This window comes from Colletes gigas, unplaced genomic scaffold, assembly GCF_013123115.1.
Source record: "Colletes gigas isolate AHSC1104 unplaced genomic scaffold, ASM1312311v1 Colletes_gigas_Sc00021, whole genome shotgun sequence".
Taxonomy (NCBI): domain Eukaryota; kingdom Metazoa; phylum Arthropoda; class Insecta; order Hymenoptera; family Colletidae; genus Colletes; species Colletes gigas.
In genome coordinates this window covers 955,176-974,762 of record NW_025106650.1, presented here as the reverse complement: position 1 = coordinate 974,762, position 19,587 = coordinate 955,176, and the positions used below count along the sequence as shown (strand labels likewise).

Below are 19,587 nucleotides of genomic sequence, written 5' to 3'. Positions count from 1 at the left end.
TAGATGTTTCAGAAAAAAATATTTTTTCGATGAAAACTGCAACTAATTTTAGGAGTAAAATATTACCGATGCAGATTAAGAAAACCTGATCGATAAATTGATAAATTTTCGGTTCTTTGACTTGCATTCTTATTTTCTGAATATCCGGGTAGTGGAAATTATATCGTGCATGATGCGATTCGAGGAATAAAGCTATTCTTAAATGTAATGAAGAACATTTGTTCTCTGCATTGCCAGGCAATTTCAATATTGTATTCAACATTGCTCATTTTCCTATGCTTGCTCTATTCAATCGATAAAAATGAGATTTAAAAACTTATTACAATCTCTTACATTGTGTATTGCGTTCTTATACATTGCGATTTGTATAAAAGTTTTATTTAAACGTCATATTTTATAATAACATAATTCCAAGGTTACGTCACAACACAGATGCATATAGCATTGTACTTTTAAAATTCACTCGTTTAGATCCTTAAATACTGACATTATCGAATAGTTATTCGGTTATTCATCACGTAAAGTTCATCTTGGCTCTGTTCATGTAACAAAGACATTTTCGTCAGAGTTAAAAGCGTATAAATGCACAGATTGGTTTTTACGACGTAGTGTTTAACTGATCGTCCTCGCCGTCGCTTAAGTTATCTAAGGCGTAACATAGCTAAAATTTAAAGAATTAAATATACGCGCAATAATACCAATAAATGTTTCTGTGTACATGGAAACTAATAAATATATACCTCGTCCAAATCGGGCCTTTTAAGTAATTCCTCTAGACCCGATAATTTTTCTAAATAGTTTGGAATGTTACATGCATCAAGTACAAACGATAAACCACGATTTCTATATTCCGTGATGACAGGCACAGAACATGCCGTACAGGATGTAAATCTGTGCGTTATCGTCAACTGCATATCATAATTCCACAGAGACCCGCGTATCGTATGCGGCACACCTCCTAACAAACCGAACAATTCGGTGTGGTTTGGACTAATATTATCTCTGTTATTACCCATTAATGCCCCTGCCTCGATACTATTAAATATAGGAATAAATCGTTAAACGATCGAATAAGCTTTCCAAACTATACGAAAAGTTAAAGAATAAACATGAATAATAATATATAGAACGAAATATGAGCTATTTTCTTATTTACCTTTGAGGATGATGTAACAAAGCCATCAACAATTCAACCGCTAATCCCGCAGCAGTTTGCGACAAACCTGGCCTGCTAACAGTGCATTGTTGATCTAGTGTTCTATCAGTTTGAGACTATAAAACAAAACGATTATCATTAAAACACTGTTTGATAAAAAACTAAACTAGTACAATGCTTAATATGCGTACATTTCCCGGCTGCGTTACATCGTTACAAAAATAGCAACCTAGATCCGAACCAAAAGGATTTTTTATGTCTAAATCTGGAGAAGACGGAATAGAAGAATTGCGAGTGCCGTGCCTCTGTACAGTAAACGAATCGAAACCTAAAGCAGCATTAATAGCAATCTTATTCATTGCTGCACATAATACAGTGGGTAACCACCTAGCTTCTCGAGAATCCAAAAGGAAGAAAACTACATCATTCTTTTGAATAAGTTCTTCCAATTTTTCCAGTGACAGTTTCGTTGATTCCATCATACTTTTACCAACAACGTGCCCAGGCATTGGAACATGTAAGATCACACCCTCTGCATTCTATGATATTAACATAATTTGTATAATAAAATTTTATTTAAGAAAACTTTTAAATACTCACCATATTTGGTCTTATATTAAGTAGCGCATCTCTAGCTGCATGAACTTTATATTTATGTTCTACAGCATCCTGATGGCTGTATAAACTTTGCCTTACAGTATTACTGTGAGAAACGTTAGAGCTATCGACGAAAGTTATGTTATTCACTCCCCAACCTAAAAGTACTCTTGCTACAGAACAACCCAAAGTTCCAGCACCCAACAGAAGACATCTAAGATTACTGATTTTGTCTAAATCTAGATTTGGAACGAGACGCCATTTCATTAACTTTAAGTTTAAATTGATAGCTCTGTCTGACAACCTAGTAAATGGTAAGAATGAAAATAATTAATCTCATACACAAATACAATTTATGTCAAATTTATTTTTTTAAAAAGATTACTTGGCTGGATCCATAGCGTCTGATAAATCGGCTATATTTGGACCTAGTTTACCATTTGTATTGTTTTCCCAACCAACCAATTGACTTTCAAATAAATTGTCTCTTATTATTTTACTATTTGCATATTTTTGAACTCTAAGTTTGAAAACAATACTTTTCTGGGCCTTGTTTCCTCTTATAGATATGACTTTAATAGGCTTTGTAAAATAATACACGGGACAATGCCAAAATAATAAACAAAGGAGATTGCGTAAAGGCCATCCTGGTTCAGTGTTTGTACAAGGATCGTAAAATGCAAAATAAATTTCATTTTGTGCCTAAAACATAAATTAAATACATGAAAAAACATACACGATATAGTTACATAAAAGTACACCAATACCTGTAGTTCTTCGTAGTCTTTAGATTCCTTGATTAACTTTATTCCTACTGCCAGATCAACAATATGTATATTATTTTCACGAGATATTAAAACTGTAAAGTAATTTTTTGATCTGCTGTCCAGTCTGAGAAATCCTTCACATAGGTCTGCTACGTGAGTAACTATAAATTCTTCGTTAATTGACCTTGAGGGTTCTTCATAATAGATTTCAGGTAAGTTTACTGGAGTAGGATGAGCAAACCAATAATGAAATCTATATTTCTTTAAATCTGAATATGCCAGTACTAAAAATAATGATAGTTTCCATGGCATTTGTAAACTAGATCCATCTACAATGCTGTTCATAACATCCTTTCCCAAGGCATTAATGAATGTTCCAGGATTGGTTTGTCGAAATGCCTCATAAGTATTTGTATTAATCATTTTCCCGCAACAAATTACCAACGAATTATGACAAACTGTTTCTATGTTTCTAAAAATGACCTAGGTGTTGTTGATTTCAACAAGTACTTATTTTACTTAACTTATAAATAAATTCTAGTAATCATTTTCACCATACACGTAACAAACTTACTCATTGAATGATGTAAAATCCATTATTAAGGGATTGACATTGTCTTCATTTGGTGATTGAAGACTGTAGCTTCCCCACAAATTAATTACTGCCTTTTCATCCAATTTCAGTTTGTCTATTTTCATTTCTGCAAATTTTGCCCAAAATGTGTGATCCGTGGTAGATCTAAGTTTTGTAAATTTTACCAACTTGGGCATTTTTAAGCTTTCTAACAGGCAATATCTGAAAATAAATGAACAGTATTATGACAATTAATGAAGTATGTTTGTTTGGCTGAAGAATAAAAACAACATACGAATATATATGTTTGTTCCAAATCAGAACAAGTCCGCTTATGTTAATAACCTATACAAACTACTTATTAATTGTCGATAATATTTAAATCAATGGAAATAGCATCTAAAAAATATTTACGCGATTGAAAAGACAATATATTTATAATAGTTTATATTGTATAGTTGTGAAATTTGTCATACACCACGGAACACGCATGCGTATGTTTAATGCGAAATAATAAAATAGTTTACTGTTCAAAATTAAGGTGAAAGTATCGTCAAAGTATTTGCATTAACTTTTTCCTATCTTAACGAATTTTCTACGTAAACAATGAACTTCCATCGAAAAATGCTACTTTATAATGTACACTGTATATTTTAATATGATAAATTTCATTGTAAATATTCAATCAAGAATGCAAACAGGTCCTCGGATCTATAATAGAATATAAACATATTAATTGCTTCATTTCATAATATCCTACTATCTGTATTTTCGTTTGAGTGACTCTATTTCACAATTGTATCCACCGTAGTTCCCGACTACATATATCGATTTATTGTCGTTAACAAGTCTGTGGAACAATCATATTATTAATATCGTTGAAACTGATATATTTTATACAAACAGACATTTATCAACAATGGTTTCACAGTCATCAATGCGAAAAATGTGTATGTACAGCACTGGTGATGACGTCACAAAGACAGTATGGCCGGACAGCATCGGCTGTCTGCATTGTAACTTTAGGTGAACGTTTTACGGGGGTTCTGAGGGATATTTATAAAGAAATATGTCGGATTATTTGAAGTCTGCTCTTGGATACTTGAATGGAGCGACAAATACAAATGAATACGTTGGAAAAATACTAGAAATCAACAATGTGAAATTACGCGTGACCAGGCTAATTTTCGAGGGTGAGTTTCTGTCAACCCTTTCATTTTACCACTATTTCACTGAAATAATGTCTCTTTTCGTTAACAATTACTCTTGAACACTTCGTAAAGTATCAGTTTCACACTGTATTATCTAAACACAATATGAAATGATCGCGTACATTATGCCAGCATTGCGACCTATCAAACTTTTTGACATGTGTCAAATTTGTTTTGACATATAGTTGTGCATTACAAGTGCAAACAAAATTTCCCGATCAAATGAACTTATCAGCATATGAAGTTTGATTGGAATTCTATGAAGGAGACACATTCTAAGAGATAACAGATGTAGTTCATATTCCTTTCATACCATTAGAGATCATAATACATACTTGTTACAATATATTTCCAGACATGGCCGAAAAAAAATTAATTATTGATGTACATTCAAATACCTCATACATAATGATTAGCTACTAATATATAAAAAGTTCAATATTGCAACTCATGTTATTTGTATGTAATTTATATTTAATGTTACAAAGGTGAAAAATTACACAGTTTTGTGTTTTATTTAAAAAACATACTGTCGCTTGTATTTGCATTATTTTGCTTTTTATTATTAAAGGAAAATTTGTGGTTGTTTTAAAGACATTCATTATTGTTAATGTTTAGATAATATGTGACTAATATTGTGCCAATAGGTTTCTGGGCTTTGGTTTTTGCGGTAGAAGATATTCAAACAGGAAAAGAGTATGCACTTAAGGTAAGCAACATTATATTTATCTTATATGCATAGCAAATTCCAAATTTATTGTGACATATGTCTATATTTGCAGAGGCTCATTGCGGTTGACGAAGAAGCTAACAATAAAAGTATACAAGAGATAGAGACTTTAAAAAGGCTATCAGGCCATCCAAATGTAATTCAATATGTATATGCTCAGCGTTTGGAACGCGAGGATCGTAATGGATATGAGTATTTATTGGTGACAGAATATTGTCCAGGTGGGACAGTAGCAGATTTACTGAGAAATTTGCCGCCAAATTCGTTGAATCTTGCCCAAATTTGTAAAATAGCGTACCAGGCAACAAAGGCTGTACATTATATGCACAGTCAACAGCCTGAACCGCTTATACATCGAGATATAAAGCTAGAAAATTTTTTAATTGGAAGCGATGGTCTGGTTAAACTTTGTGACTTTGGAAGTGTTTCTTCTCAACAAATTTTACCAAATCCATCATGGAATGCTCAGAAACGTGCTACATTAGAAGATCAAATGGCAAAAAATACAACACCCATGTATCGTGCACCTGAAATGATGGATACATGGAGTAATGAGCCTATTGGTCCACCAGTTGATTGTTGGGCACTGGGTTGTATCTTGTATTCCTTAATAACATTAAGGCATCCGTTTCCTGAAGGTGTGCATTTGAATTTATGCGAGGGATAGAGTCAATATTTTTGACGTTTTTATTGTATTTACAGGTAACAAACTTGCGATTGTTAATGGCAATTATCCACCATTTCCTGCCAATCCTCGTTTAGCCTGTCTCCATGATATAGTAAAGGGATGTTTAGATGTGTCTCCTGTTCGAAGATTTGCAACATCAATGATTCTGGAACGTCTTGCAGCAATAGCCGAATCTAACAACTTCGATCCCAGAGAACCCCCAAAAGTAGAAATCGTAGTTAAAACTCCGCCACCTCCTAGACCGGTTCCACCACCTAGTACACCTACTCCGCCACCGCGACCATCTCCTCCAGTTAATATGCCACCTCCAAGACCTGCGCCGGCTCAAACGGCTGTGGCAAAAATTCCGGTAGCTCAACCAACAGGCCTATTTAGTTCGTTAAGAGGTGGTGCTGGTAGTATTCTACGTAACTTAAAGGATACCTCGAGTAAAGTGATGCATTCCGTGCAGCAAAGCATGGCTAGAACTGAATTGGATGCAAGTTACTTAACGTCTCGTATACTAATAATGCCCTATCCAGCGGATGGAATAGAATCCGCCTATCGAGCCAATCATGTGGAGGATGTTAGAGCTTTTCTTCAAGCCCGGCATCCACCTCCCGCTCGAATTCAGTTATACAATTTATCTCGTGGACGGCCAAACGTATCTAGGCTTTCTGGTAGACATATTGATTGCTCATTCGCCTATGCTTCGTCGGACTCAAATGCTCCTTTACTATCTGCATTATATCAAATATGTCAAGACATTTATCGATACTTGAACGCCGACTTCAATCACGTTGTAGTGTTATATTGTACTGTAAGTATATTTCAAATAATGTACGAACGCGTACAAACTAAGAGATATCTTTGATTATGTAATTTTAGGACGGATATCGAGCAAGTGCTACAGTTGCGTGTACATTACTGATTTATGCTAAAGCATTAACAACCCCCGAAGAGGCGATAGCATTGTTTACGACAAGACGTTGTCAGCCGCCTCAGTTACAACCTTCAGAATTGCGCAGTATTAATTACATGAGCTTATTGAGTCGTGGTGTACATCCGCATACGAAACCATTGGCGCTTCGAACTTTAATTATACAACCAGTACCATTGTTCACAAGAGCGAAAGACGGTTGCCGACCATATATTGATATCTATAGCAACGGTGCATTAGTTTACTCCACTAAGCGACCAGAGTACGAGGAGATGAGATTGTTCGGTATGATGGAGGGAAAAGTTCCTTTGGTATTGGGTAATGCAACGGTTCGCGGGGACGTTACTGTTGTAATATTCCATGCCCGTCAACAACTTGGTCGCGTGATCGGAATTAAAATCGCATCGTTTCATTTTCATACGGGCTACATACCTTTGACTGAATCCGCTTTAACGTTTAAGAAGAAAGATCTAGACGATGCACCCGAAATTGGTGGCAAGTTCAGTATAATTTTAAATATTACCGTAGCCGAAGAGAATTCAAAATTAGCTAGAGTTCCAGCTCCATGGGAAGCAGAATTATCTTCGTCGAACCTTGAACCTGATCCGTTATTTGGATCAACCTTGGAAATGGAAGAAACATTGGAGAACTTTAGAACCGCTCGATCAGAAGAGGTAAGCCCCGATAGAACTGAATCAGTTAATGTGATTACTTTAACATTCTAATTACGTTAGGTTCAAAAGGAAGCACCAGCTGCACCGACAGTCGAAACACCGGATAACGTTAACGTACAACAAGAAGTACCTCAGCAAATAGAAAACGTAGAAGAAGAAGCAAAAGAAGAAGTTAAATTCCAAGAAGCCGATTTATTGAACCTAGGAATGCCAGACACCAGTACCTTAAATACTCCGCAACGTGCAGCGAATCCAGAATTAGATATTTTTTCTAACTCTAGTCAGAACGAAAGTGATCTCTTAGGAGGTTTTGGTGTTTTTACTCAGCAAGAAACAAAAACCACAGTTCCCACGATTAGCGATCCTGTTCAGAATGATTTACTATTTGAGCACGATCAGCCTACTAAGAACGATAATACTAATAATAATTTAAACATAAACGATTTATTCTTTGATCAAACTCAACCTACCGTTAAACAAGAAGTTAACGATTTGTTGTTTGATCCATTGGCTGGAAACTCCGCAAAAAATCTATTGGGGAATATGCAAAATGCCAAATCGAACGTTGCAAAGTCTCCAAATACCGAGGAGAACTTTCCACGGAATTCGAGCGTTCCAAACTTCGCAGCACAAAGTAAAGATCCATTTGCAAATCTCGCCAGTTCTTTAGGGGCTGGTCTAACATCTAGTTGGAATGGTACACCGAGGAATTCAAATACTCCACAGTCTACTAGCCCTGCGCCGGCTAGTACGCCGATCCATTCGAGTCCTAATACGCACAAATCCACCGCAACTAACGAGACCAATACCGCAGACAGCGGTGCAGCTGGCAATAAAACGACTAAATCAAGCGGAGATGCCTTTGAGGATTTACTGGGTAGTCAAGGATATAACTTCTTTAGTTCAAGAAAAGCAGAGAAGGATAGTCCAAAGACAATAAATCAAATGAGGAAAGTAGAAGCTGCCAAAACTATGGATCCAGATCGATTAAAAGTAGCTGAGTGGACGGAAGGTAAAAAGGGAAATTTACGTGCTCTTCTCTGTTCGATGCATACTGTTTTATGGCCAGAAGCTGACAGATGGCAACGTTGCGAAATGCACCAATTAGTTACAGCTGCGGATGTTAAGAAAGCGTATAGGAAAGCTTGTTTGGCTGTGCATCCAGACAAGGTATCACATACATTACATTTAATTTCAAGTATAAGTACTGATACATATTTATCCAAAGGATATCATATTTTTTTATACGTTTTCAGCAAGCGGGAACGGCTAATGAAAATATAGCAAAACTGATTTTTATGGAACTGAATAATGCCTGGAGCACGTTCGAAAACGACGCGTCGCAACAAAATTTATTTAGTTAATTTTAATGTCTGTTACTTGTTACAGAAAATAAAATCTATGTCCATAAATCAAGGTAGTTCCTAGCGGAAAGACCCGAAAATATTATATTTAATTGTAAGACAACTCCGTGTTACATTCCAGCTATATTATCTTAGCTGTAGCAACAAAATAACGGATTCATAGCAGAGGCAAAGTTGAAGCTGCATTTGAATGGCTACCGTGTATGTACATGCATCTTTATCATATAAAGCCTTGTAAGATCACTTACTGTATTAAGCGTACTGCGGCATAACATGTATGTATATAACGCATATGTAAATTAAGGAAGATTCCAAATATATAAAGATATTTTCCGGCCAAACAGTTTACATCTTTTTTTTACATCCTGTACCTATTATTACAATAAAACTAAATTACTTTGCATAAATAGTTCAAAATTTTCTCAAGGTCAACCACACATTATACCATCTGAAAATTGGAATACTGAGAACCTATTACCGTTCTAAATCTTGTCGTCTTAAAAAATTGAAGATTTAATAATAATGACATTTCACTAATTCCTAAAACTATAGTAACTATATAAAAATGATTAATAATTATTACAACGTAATTCAGTTATAGAATTTGGTTGCTTATATTTTTTATACATCAACATCGGAGTTTAGAATAAATATAACATTTTCAAAATTGAAAAACGAAAACTGCTATTATTATTCAATGATTATGGCGAAGCAAATGCGAAAACTGCATATATAGATATATGTATGCACGAGTAGTATAGGTGTGAAATTTAAAGGGAGGGGCTGCTCGAAAATGGCTGTTATGCACTGGGTAGGACGTCCAGAAGAGGGCAAGTGACGGTTCATCCCTGTCTTCCACATTGACCAATTGACATTATTTTACGACAATTGATACAGTTACCTAATCGATAGCTATTATGTGGCGGCTAAAAAGCAATCTTCGGGCTCTTCTTCACCCACCCCCGAATCTACGACATATGATTCACTTCGGTAAAAGGTAAACTATTTTTAATAATTGAACGTATATCAGAATTGAAAATAAATTAATCAAACGAATTTTCCAAAATTTGTGCATAATATGTTGTTAACTGAAAAAAATGTGTAAATTTTATAAAAAAGTAAACTGTCAAAAACGGAAGCGCAATGTTACTAAAAGTATGAGATAAAAAAAATTCTCCATAAAAACACAATTAGCTTTTTGCGTGACGAAATCTTTTGCGATGTTCGTACAGAAATATTAGAAATATAAAATGTTATTTCATGGAACTATCAACAAAATAATTCTGATATATAATATGTTAACAAATAACAGTAGCCAAAGGATACCATTATATATACATATATTATATTTACTTAACACTAACAGAGTATTATTTCTGAACTCTGTCACAATTATAGATTAGAACCTTATATGGATAATAGTCAAGAAAGCTAAGTGAACAATGAAGAGAAAAAGTACAGAAAACTTGAAGATGTTCGGCTTCTCTTGGAAAGTTGTATTTTTGTTTTTACTGGGAGTTTCATTTTGCTCGATAGCCTCCTGCACTACAAATACGAGCAGGTCTATGAGAGCTCTCAAGGGACGACTTCGAACATCTTATGCTTCGTGGCGCATTGTGTTATGCTTGACGCAATCACAAAGCTCTTTTAAGACAGATATTCAAAAGGCATGGGAAAAAGCAAGGCTAGAGTCATCTCATGCGGATATGAATGTGTCCTATATAGAGGCACCACCAAAGATAGATTCACTGTCATATCCTCTATCGTTACTGAATAAATTCTGTACTGAAATTAAAAGTGGAAAGACAGTGTTGAGTCTCATTATCGGAGGAGGATCAGCAGCCAGATTTCTTGTGACAGCTGCAGCTGCTTTAAATCTTCCAGCACTATGGCTACCGTTTACACATGAAGATTTTCTTCGTCAGGTCTGTTTGAGTTTACCTTTCTAGTAAGGTAATTTGCATACAACTTGTCAAAAATTATTATACTTTACAGGGAAATCTTGGGCAATTTGAAAGTCGCATAGGCTCGAGTACAAAAGAAGTAGGGGCAGCTGCAGCTGCTTTAATGCATAGGGCAAACTGGCATGCATTTACTCTTCTCATTGATACCACTTTACTCCCAGTTGCTCATCTTTTACAATCTAATCAGCCTACCTTAACACCGAGAACAATCATATACCTTCCAACAAATGACAAGACCTTAAGAATGAGACTCAGACGAGTAGCAGAAGAAGGAGGAAGTGGTGGAGTCATAGTGATGGCTTGTGATTTGAATAATGCACGAAGGATAATTGCTGCTGCTGGTAAATTTGAAATGCTCGCGGGAAGATTTTTATGGCTCTGGCTAGACCTTAAGGCAGAATTAAGACCTAATGAACCAAATATAATCAGTTCGCATATTATACACAGTTCGAGAGCATCGATTGCTACAATTGAAAATCCTGTGCCAATAGAAAACATAAATCAAAACGCGAACCTTATATCTGAAAACCAATTAACGTTACATGCTTTACCAAGTTTAGCTAACGATATACATCGATTACAAGAATACAGATGGCAGAATGAAAAAACTGTAGTTAACAAGGAAGATAAAAGTTTTAGTTTCGACGACGATGAAGAGTTTGTAATGACGGATAAAGAATTAAATTCGAAAGATTTTATGCCAGTCGGTATGCTTGCATTGAGACCTTCTGGCCTAAAGTTAATGGGTAGTGATACGATACTATCCAGAATGATAAGAGAAACATCCCAGGCTTTGGATGAAACTTTTGTAGAAGTAAAAGCTAAGTTAAATCGTCTAGGAGAGTCACAACTTGAAGAAAACTTTATACCAGAATGTTTTCCAGAAAGAAGGACAAAATTTTTAACAAGTGAAATGAGAAGTAATGTTTCCAAGATCTTGACTCAGAAATTGAGGAACTCTGTAGGTCAAATTTCCAAAGACAAAGCTAAATTCCAATTATTGAATTTGCAAGCAATAAGGTTCCCTGGAAATAAGACGCAATTGAGGTTTGTTCAAACATTACTACTGTTTAATTAAGTATATTTTGATTTACATTTATTCTTCCTGTTATAGATGGACCAAAGTGGGGACCGTTAAAGGTGGAAAAGAGGTTCATCTCGATACCATCATCTGGCCCGGAGGTGGAATTGTACCCGCGTACCTTGAACAAGGCGGTGAAAAAATTGGCATGCCCATGTACCGTGTCGTGACGGCACTTGCATCACCGTTCACTACGGTAACGAACCTGCAAGAAGGTCTTTGTCTCAGAGGAATATTTTGTCGCCAAGGAAATATCGTGATGTGTTGTTACGGTTTAAGTATAGACTTGATGTCCTTGGTATCACGTGAATTAGGATTTCGATACGACTTATATCTAGTGAAAGACGGTCTATTCGGAAAAAGAAACGGTAGAAGTGGTCCATGGAATGGTATTATGGGAGAATTGGTTTCTGGTCGAGCGCAACTGGCGTTCGCGCCTTTAAGCGTGTCTGCTCATAGAGCCGCAGTAGTTGACTTCACGACACCGTACTTCTTCAGCGGAGTAAGCTTTCTCACGGCGCCAAAGCTGAAATCCGAAATATCACTATTTGCATTTCTTTTTCCATTCAGTACGGAACTATGGATTGCTGTTTTCACATTTCTAAACTTTACTGCCATAGCAGTAGCGTTGTATGAATGGTTCAGCCCCTTCGGTTTGAATCCCTGGGGCAGACAACGAAGCAAGAATTTTTCAATTGCCTCTGCTTTATGGGTAATGTGGGGTCTTCTGTGCGGGCATCTGGTTGCCTTCAAAGCTCCAAAATCTTGGCCTAACAAGTTTCTAATCAACATTTGGGGAGGTTTTTCTGTTATTTTCGTGGCTTCTTATACAGCCAATATAGCTGCCCTGATCGCGGGCCTTTTTTTTCATTCAGCAGTAAGCAATTATGACGATAAAAGCGTGAGTATTTGCAAACAAATTTATAATTCTCATTGTACACACATTTACACGAATTTCTCGTCTTAACGGTAAATGATATTACAGTTACTGCTGCAGAAAGTCGGCGCGCCGAGAGCATCTGCGGCCGACTATTATGTACAAAAAGCAAGCCCACAATTGTGGTCGCACATGGCACGATATTCGTTAGCAAATGTCGCTGAAGGTGTAGAAAGACTAAGAAATGGTAGTTTAGATATTCTTATAGCAGACACTCCTATTTTGGACTACTATCGAGCAATAGACGACGGCTGCCGTTTACAAAAAATCGGAGACACTATAAACGAGGACATGTACGCTGTTGCGCTTACAAAAGGCCATCCTTTGAAAGAAAGTATATCCAAAGTGATAGCGAATTATACGAGTACCGGTTTACTCGATATTTTACAAGAAAAATGGTAACTATCCACGCATTCTGATTCTTTTTCCTTTGATTCTTTGCTGAACGCAAAGAATTTGGATTTTAAATCATTAGTTTAAAATTTTAAAAACTGCTGTTGAACGTTGTAGGTATGGTGGTTTACCATGTATTCGAGGAAGAGAAGATATGGATACGGGTCTTCAACACGAACAAGGTGGACAACCCAGACCTTTGGGTGTGGCGTCTGTAGCCGGTGTATTTTGTTTACTTGGAATGGGTGTTGTACTTGGTACAATTATACTAGCTGGAGAACACCTGTTTTACAAATACACCTTGCCTAGATTAAGACACAGGCCAGAAGACTCTATATGGCGCAGCCGTAATGTCATGTTTTTCTCGCAAAAACTGTACAGATTCATCAATTGTGTGGAACTGGTATCGCCGCATCATGCTGCGAGGGAATTAGTTCACACAGTACGACAAGGACAAATTGCTTCCCTGTTCCAAAAAAGCGTTAAACGAGTAAGTGATTTTTTTTCTTTCTGAATCTTGTTACCTTTCCTTCATATATCTACAAGGTGTCCATGTTCTAGAAGGAACACGAACAGCGCCAGAGACGCAAAAGTAAAGCTCAATTCTTCGAGATGATTCAGGAAATTCGAAGGTAATTAAAGACTCGTTAAAATTTTTCTTTTGATTTAAATCGAGCAAATTGCAGCGGTGAGCACAACTTAACCAATAACCGTACGTTTTCTAAAAAATATTATCGATCTTCGTAAAAAGTGGGTAAAGAAAGTATTGGCACAGTAGTAACTTTTTACAGTTACTCGTTTTTGTATATCTTGATCACAATTATAAGGGCATAATTACATCTCTCAATTTACCATAGCTACCAAGATACACAGGGAAATAAATAAAATTTGTTTAGTTTTTTTTAGTTTAGTTTAGAGTTATTAAAATATTGGCAAAACGTTAAATTTAAGTTTCTCTGTGATGAGAAATGTTATAAAAAATATTAATACGTTGCTATAAATTGAAGAACTTACTCGAAATACGATGCAAAATTGAGTCTATTAGTTTCTATCATTGTAAATAAACAAACATTTTAAACATTACAAAATTATCCAAGTACACTGGTTATATTCATTTCTATTATTGTCCATTGCGTACGATAATAAATATTAATTTTCACGAAATATATTATTGGTTCGGTTTTGCTCTTCACTGTAAGTAACAATTTGGTCATTTCGATTTCACAGAGTCCAACAAGAAGAGAAGATCGAGACAGTGGCGGAGGAGCATGAGAAATTATCGACATTTAAGAAAGATGAAAACACAATCAAAGGACGCGAAAGGAGTAGAAGTAAAAGCCCTTTGATGCCTCGAAGCCCAAAAAGGTCTGAGAAAAGTAGAAGTTCAACTAATCTGTCGGGCTCTAGGCTCGGATTATCCCCTATAAATTTGGAAACCCCAATGAAACCGAGAGAATTCACACTAAGCAGCACTAATCTCAGGGCTAGAAGTCCACTGGAAACCGTTGGACGGCGATTGAGTCACGGTGATGGTGGCTCACCACCTCCACGTCTTGGTTCGCACTTTGGAGGTAGTGCAACGTTACGACCTTTGGCTCCGACTAGGAGCGACTCGACCGGAACTACCACGATTAAGAGTGAAACCGGTGGAGCTGGTGCGCCAACACCGAGATACTCTCGAAGTCCAGCAAAACGAGGACAATCTTTCCCAGTATTCGCTACTTTAAGACCACCCCATTCGTCTAGCTATCAAATGTCTAAGAGTCCCTTGTTATCCCCGAATAACGAATTAACGTCAACCGTCGGACGAAAGCCGTCTCGTGAATGGGGCTCCGGAACCGTCGATCTCAGCAGATCCACCGAAGCCGTCGGAGGCGGTTCGTCGTACACTTTAAACCAAGAAATGACATTGTCTTTGGAACGGCCATCGCACGAGAAAATTAAAGACGACGCGTTGCCGTTAAAGAAGCCTATACGACGCGCTAGAAGTCACGAAAACAGAGACAGTGGTAAACTGATGGCCGATTTACCATCGCCAAGATTAACCGCGCAACCGGTGGTGGGAGGCCGATCGGTAAGCGAACGAACCAAAAAACAATTAGAATCTGAATTGAAAGCTATTTTAAGTGCCAGGGCTCATCATCGCGACTTACATCCTCCTTGATAGATCGACGCGCCGCTTTAAGAGTTCTTGAAAGCAACAGAACTTCGAGGATCGTTGCCTCTGAGGGGCTTTGATTGATTTAAGCAATATCAGATTTATAGGTCAATTTGTAGAAGAATCCGACAATTTAACAAAAGCCAAAAACAAAAAAAAAAAAATGTTTAAAACATAGGCAATCTGCGGGGGTCGTGTAATAACGAGAGAGAGATTTACGAAGAACGAAGAATCTCTTTGTCTATTCACGTTGTTGCGTACATTGATAATATAATAGGATATGTTGATTAAAGAAAAAAGTGCTATAAACTTTAGTAGAAATGTCTTAACGAGTAGCGAACTTGAACGAATACTAAAATATTTTCTTGTTGGCATTTTAACTCTACATTAACCGTCAGCCTGGGTGAGTCTCTCTTGATTGTAATGGTGTTTAATATTATGCACTGCCGTGTTTCTCAACTTCATTTCAATTATCTATTAACATATTCCATAAACTTTATATTGATATGCCTTTTAACTTTATTTAAAAATCAAGGTAATTGCACGTAATACTGGACCTCGCGCATTCACCAATAGAGGCTTTCCATTTTATCTTGATCTCGAAAATTGTCCGCCATCGATTCCTACGTATTCATCCTTCGACCAACCACTGAATCTTTGCGTCTAAGGCGGGATTTCTTAGGTTTAAACCTTACCGAAAAATTTACTAGTAGATTCAGGATGAAACGCATACAGGAGATTCGACAATTCTATTGATAGGACAAAGATAAATGTTTAATAAACCGCTGGTCTACAGAATTTTGTTGAAACGGATAGCGTACTGCCATTTTAATCGTGATCATGGAGGGAGAGACTCGCTCAAAGGACTCTCGGCGTAGAATGACCACTTACTACGAAGATACACATAATCTCGTAACTATCGCGCTCATTTTGAAGAAAAAAATGTTACAGGCGGATGAAATTTTAATCGACCGAGTCATTTTTGTACCGACCACAGGGAACTCGTAATCAGCAAACATGCAAGCTCATAGCGATTCATTATTCATGACTTCACTGCGTGATTATCACGATTATTATTCCGAAAATAATCTTAGATTACATGGTAATCGTATGTTTGCTGTATCCACACGAAAGCGTACCCTTTGTCGGTTTGTTAGACTGATAGGTGAGAAGTTTATTCAGGAATTGCACGCGAGACATCGTCGGAATTGAAAACTACTGTTATCGATTGATGTTCGTATCCTGGTTCTGTTTCTCCTATAACGACGAAATCCTTTCAATCGAACGAAAGTGATTTATCTCTCGTTTAATCCTGCTATCAAACTTAGACTGTAGTGTGAATGTGTGGGACTAAATTAATTTTAAATAATTCATGAGCGAGGCCTTAGGAGTAGTCGATCCGCCCAATTCTTTACTTGAATAGCATTATTGTATTCTGAACAATTCACTATATTACAATTACATAGAGATAGTTATTTAGTTTCTCGCTAGACTGCTGTATTCGGACTTATAATTAAATTGCTGAAAGTGTTAAGGAGTAGACTCTCGTGAATGTATGTTGTGTGAATTTCATTGAACGTCGGAACTTCACGTTTCAATTTCTACAGCGAACAAGTGTTTCCTTTAGCAATTGCGTGCACTTTTCAGTTTCAATTTTACTGCATGATAACACATGACTGCTACCGATGAAAGTGTCCTGGATAATTGCATTAATTAGTCCGTTTTCATTTGAATCATTTGCATCATCAACGCATACGTATGCGCCTACATTATTATCTCTCAAATTTTTCAGAGTACCTTACATCTGACTCATCGATTGCGAGTTACAAATGACAAACGTGTCGATGTTTTTTCTGTGTCTTTTTCGGTTGGAAAAATGTTTAATTTGCGTAAAAATTGATTGCAATTTATTCAGGAAGTAATCAAAATACAAATATAGGGGGCCAGTTTAGAGTCACCCAAGCCTAAATAAATCAAAGATAGACTTATTAAATTAATTATAGCTGTAATTCTCGATAAGTGGGTTCTACCAATAATTTAGTTCAGTAGTGATCATACGTTCTCTTTATGATTTGTTCCAGCGTGTATAATACAAATCTGTATCCTGAAACTCCTTGTACATACATGTCTTCTACTAGATACCTGAAGAGACATTATTGCACTGAATTAAAGGTTGAGCCCCCTACTTCATTGTGCGCCAACAAGAACCTATACAGTTGGAACATTTATATGGAAAGATTAGAGCAAAAATATGCAACCTCTTATAATTTTATTTGTGCTAACAAATAAAGAAAAACAAACAAGTAATTCAAAAATTATTGCACAAAATTATCTTGTTAGTAATAATTATTCTTAATGCTTAAAAGTATAAATCGGCCTACTTAATTTAAAAAATAAATATACTTTATTTTTAACACAATTTTTTGATTAAATTACATATAAACTGTTGAACCTTTTATTGCTCTGTTCTTTCCAATAACTAAAATAACATTATAAAGTACTTGCACTAATTTTGAAAACAGCAGATACTATTTGAAACGTATTATCTGAATGCAAAATTGTTTATAAAATGCATAAAATAGAAGCGATAGATATAAAATTACATAAAAAAAAAAAAATTTAAATAAAGGCAGGAAATTGCCATAAAAAAAGACTAGAAGCTATTACTGCTTGATAAGTCTAAAATAAACTTTTAAATTTCAGTTCTTAGAAATAACTAGTACTTAAATATTATTATTAGCATCGTATGAGCTATAATATATTAATTCCATCTTTAATGGCAATAAGAGTATTAAATACTACAAAGCACTGCCATAATTTCAACTATTGTTACATTGATTTCAAAATGCTGCCAAACATTATTACCACATTGAATCTCATTTCACTAACAAACTTTCTTCAAATTTTCAAAATTTATCAACAAAACTCGAATAACATGCGTACATAAACTATGAAAAATTGTAAGCTCCCTATAAAAACTTACTATGATCAAACAAAATTGTCTTGTTTAGGTTTACAATAAATTGTTTTAATTCATTGCTTAATACAACATGTTTTAAGCACAAACTATTTTTGTGTTATAAGAACTATATCACAAATTAAGGTAGATTTTAAACAAAAAACATAAATAAAAATGACAATTTAAAACAAAAAGTACAGAATCATTGTATTCTATGCATATAAACTATTTGATCACATCATAAAGCAAGATTCTTAACATTTACAAAATGTAATGTTCGATGACCACTGTTACAAAACTTTGTACAGCATGGTAGTGCATTCATATTAATTGCATAGAATGCAATGCTCAAGATTTGTTGATTAAGATATATAAAATTATACTACCATTGGAATTTCATACTGTATATATTGATTTTCATTAATTTAAGTACAGTTTAGTTAATATCGCACAGTTACTGTGCTTCTAATTTGGGAGATAATAGTATTTGAAGTCCATTAGTACTCGAATTACATTAAAGTTGCAGAATCTGCGTTTGATTGCAACTTTAGTGAAATAGTAACTGTTTTAGGTCATAAAGTAGAGAAACATATGTAGTTGTAACAATCATTAATATTCTGTTATCGCGGTGACTTGTTGGCGTACGGTATTAGGTTAGGTTCCTCGTAACCTACCTCGTCTCTCTTGTTACACCTACTATTACACTGTTATTGTTGAAAACTCCATATTAATAAGAAATAAATATATTGTCTCAAAATAACTATCGCTTCTAATGTTATTTATAAACCTTAAATAAACTATCATGAGTGGTGACAAAGAAAATTTTGTATTATTTTAATCACGGAAACATTTGTACCATAAGAAAAATGATTAATGATTCTACGATACGTCAATTCACCCTAACAATGAAAAAAAACGTTCAAAATATTAAATATAAAAAACTGACTTACAATACAAATTATTATTTCCTGAAGAAATTTTACAAGAATCGAAACGTCCACAAAAACAAATGAATATTGAATGTTTAATATTCTGTCAAACTACGATTTCACTTATAAAGACCGCATTCGCTTTCCAATGTACTAGATTCATGCTTATTAGGATTTAAGAATACATTCCATTACTAATCATGATACATCATTACTGTATATTGTGTTTACCGACGGATTACGCTGAATTACGTGAACATAAGAAGAGGAATGTAGGTACAGTCCTCCGCTGACTTGAAGTCTCGCGGAAGGAATGCGGGAGAAGTAGAAGGGATACCCACGCACACATTGATCTCTAGCTCGCTATTCGTTGTGGCAGTTACACACACATGTGGACTGTCTGAGAGCAAGAGAGCGAAATAGATAAATGGGCGGTCCGACTCCCTTTAACCCTGTGTCGTCCCGCGAGACTACAAGTCAGCGGAG

The 19,587-nt window shown here is 35.7% G+C and overlaps 3 protein-coding genes across 7 annotated transcripts; 2 read left to right on the top strand and 1 right to left on the bottom strand.

Moving 5' to 3' along the window:
- Window positions 1–49: 49 nt before the first annotated feature.
- On the bottom strand, window positions 50–19,339 carry LOC122401046 (ubiquitin-like modifier-activating enzyme atg7). Of its 3 annotated transcripts, none has more exons than XM_043402953.1 (9): window positions 19,123–19,339; window positions 3,095–3,316; window positions 2,521–2,992; window positions 2,139–2,455; window positions 1,757–2,057; window positions 1,348–1,695; window positions 1,157–1,272; window positions 741–1,035; window positions 50–661 (listed from the first exon to the last, which is right to left on the bottom strand). In XM_043402953.1, exons 2-9 carry the CDS (start codon window positions 3,289–3,291, stop codon window positions 599–601), a joined length of 2,109 nt encoding a protein of 702 aa, XP_043258888.1. In that variant the 5' UTR covers window positions 3,292–3,316; window positions 19,123–19,339; the 3' UTR covers window positions 50–598. The 3 variants fall into 3 exon arrangements, with proteins under 3 accessions (XP_043258888.1, XP_043258886.1, XP_043258889.1); XM_043402951.1 differs by lacking the exon at window positions 19,123–19,339 and adding an exon at window positions 3,390–3,541; XM_043402954.1 differs by lacking the exon at window positions 19,123–19,339 and having other exon boundaries at window positions 2,521–3,003; window positions 3,095–3,188.
- Window positions 3,885–9,012, top strand: LOC122401045 (cyclin-G-associated kinase). Its single transcript, XM_043402950.1, has 7 exons — window positions 3,885–4,287; window positions 4,953–5,014; window positions 5,088–5,673; window positions 5,738–6,522; window positions 6,591–7,316; window positions 7,377–8,486; window positions 8,573–9,012. The coding sequence occupies exons 1-7, from the start codon at window positions 4,164–4,166 to the stop codon at window positions 8,678–8,680; spliced, it is 3,501 nt and encodes a 1,166-aa protein (XP_043258885.1). The 5' UTR covers window positions 3,885–4,163; the 3' UTR covers window positions 8,681–9,012.
- LOC122401043 lies at window positions 9,493–17,585 on the top strand. Of its 3 annotated transcripts, XM_043402949.1 has the most exons (9): window positions 9,493–9,677; window positions 10,079–10,605; window positions 10,676–11,691; window positions 11,759–12,626; window positions 12,711–13,060; window positions 13,173–13,545; window positions 13,617–13,687; window positions 14,283–14,420; window positions 14,538–17,585. In XM_043402949.1, exons 2-9 carry the CDS (start codon window positions 10,123–10,125, stop codon window positions 15,217–15,219), a joined length of 3,981 nt encoding a protein of 1,326 aa, XP_043258884.1. In that variant the 5' UTR covers window positions 9,493–9,677; window positions 10,079–10,122; the 3' UTR covers window positions 15,220–17,585. The 3 variants fall into 3 exon arrangements, with proteins under 3 accessions (XP_043258884.1, XP_043258883.1, XP_043258882.1); XM_043402948.1 differs by having other exon boundaries at window positions 13,620–13,687; window positions 14,283–17,585; XM_043402947.1 differs by having other exon boundaries at window positions 14,283–17,585.
- Window positions 19,340–19,587: the final 248 nt, after the last annotated feature.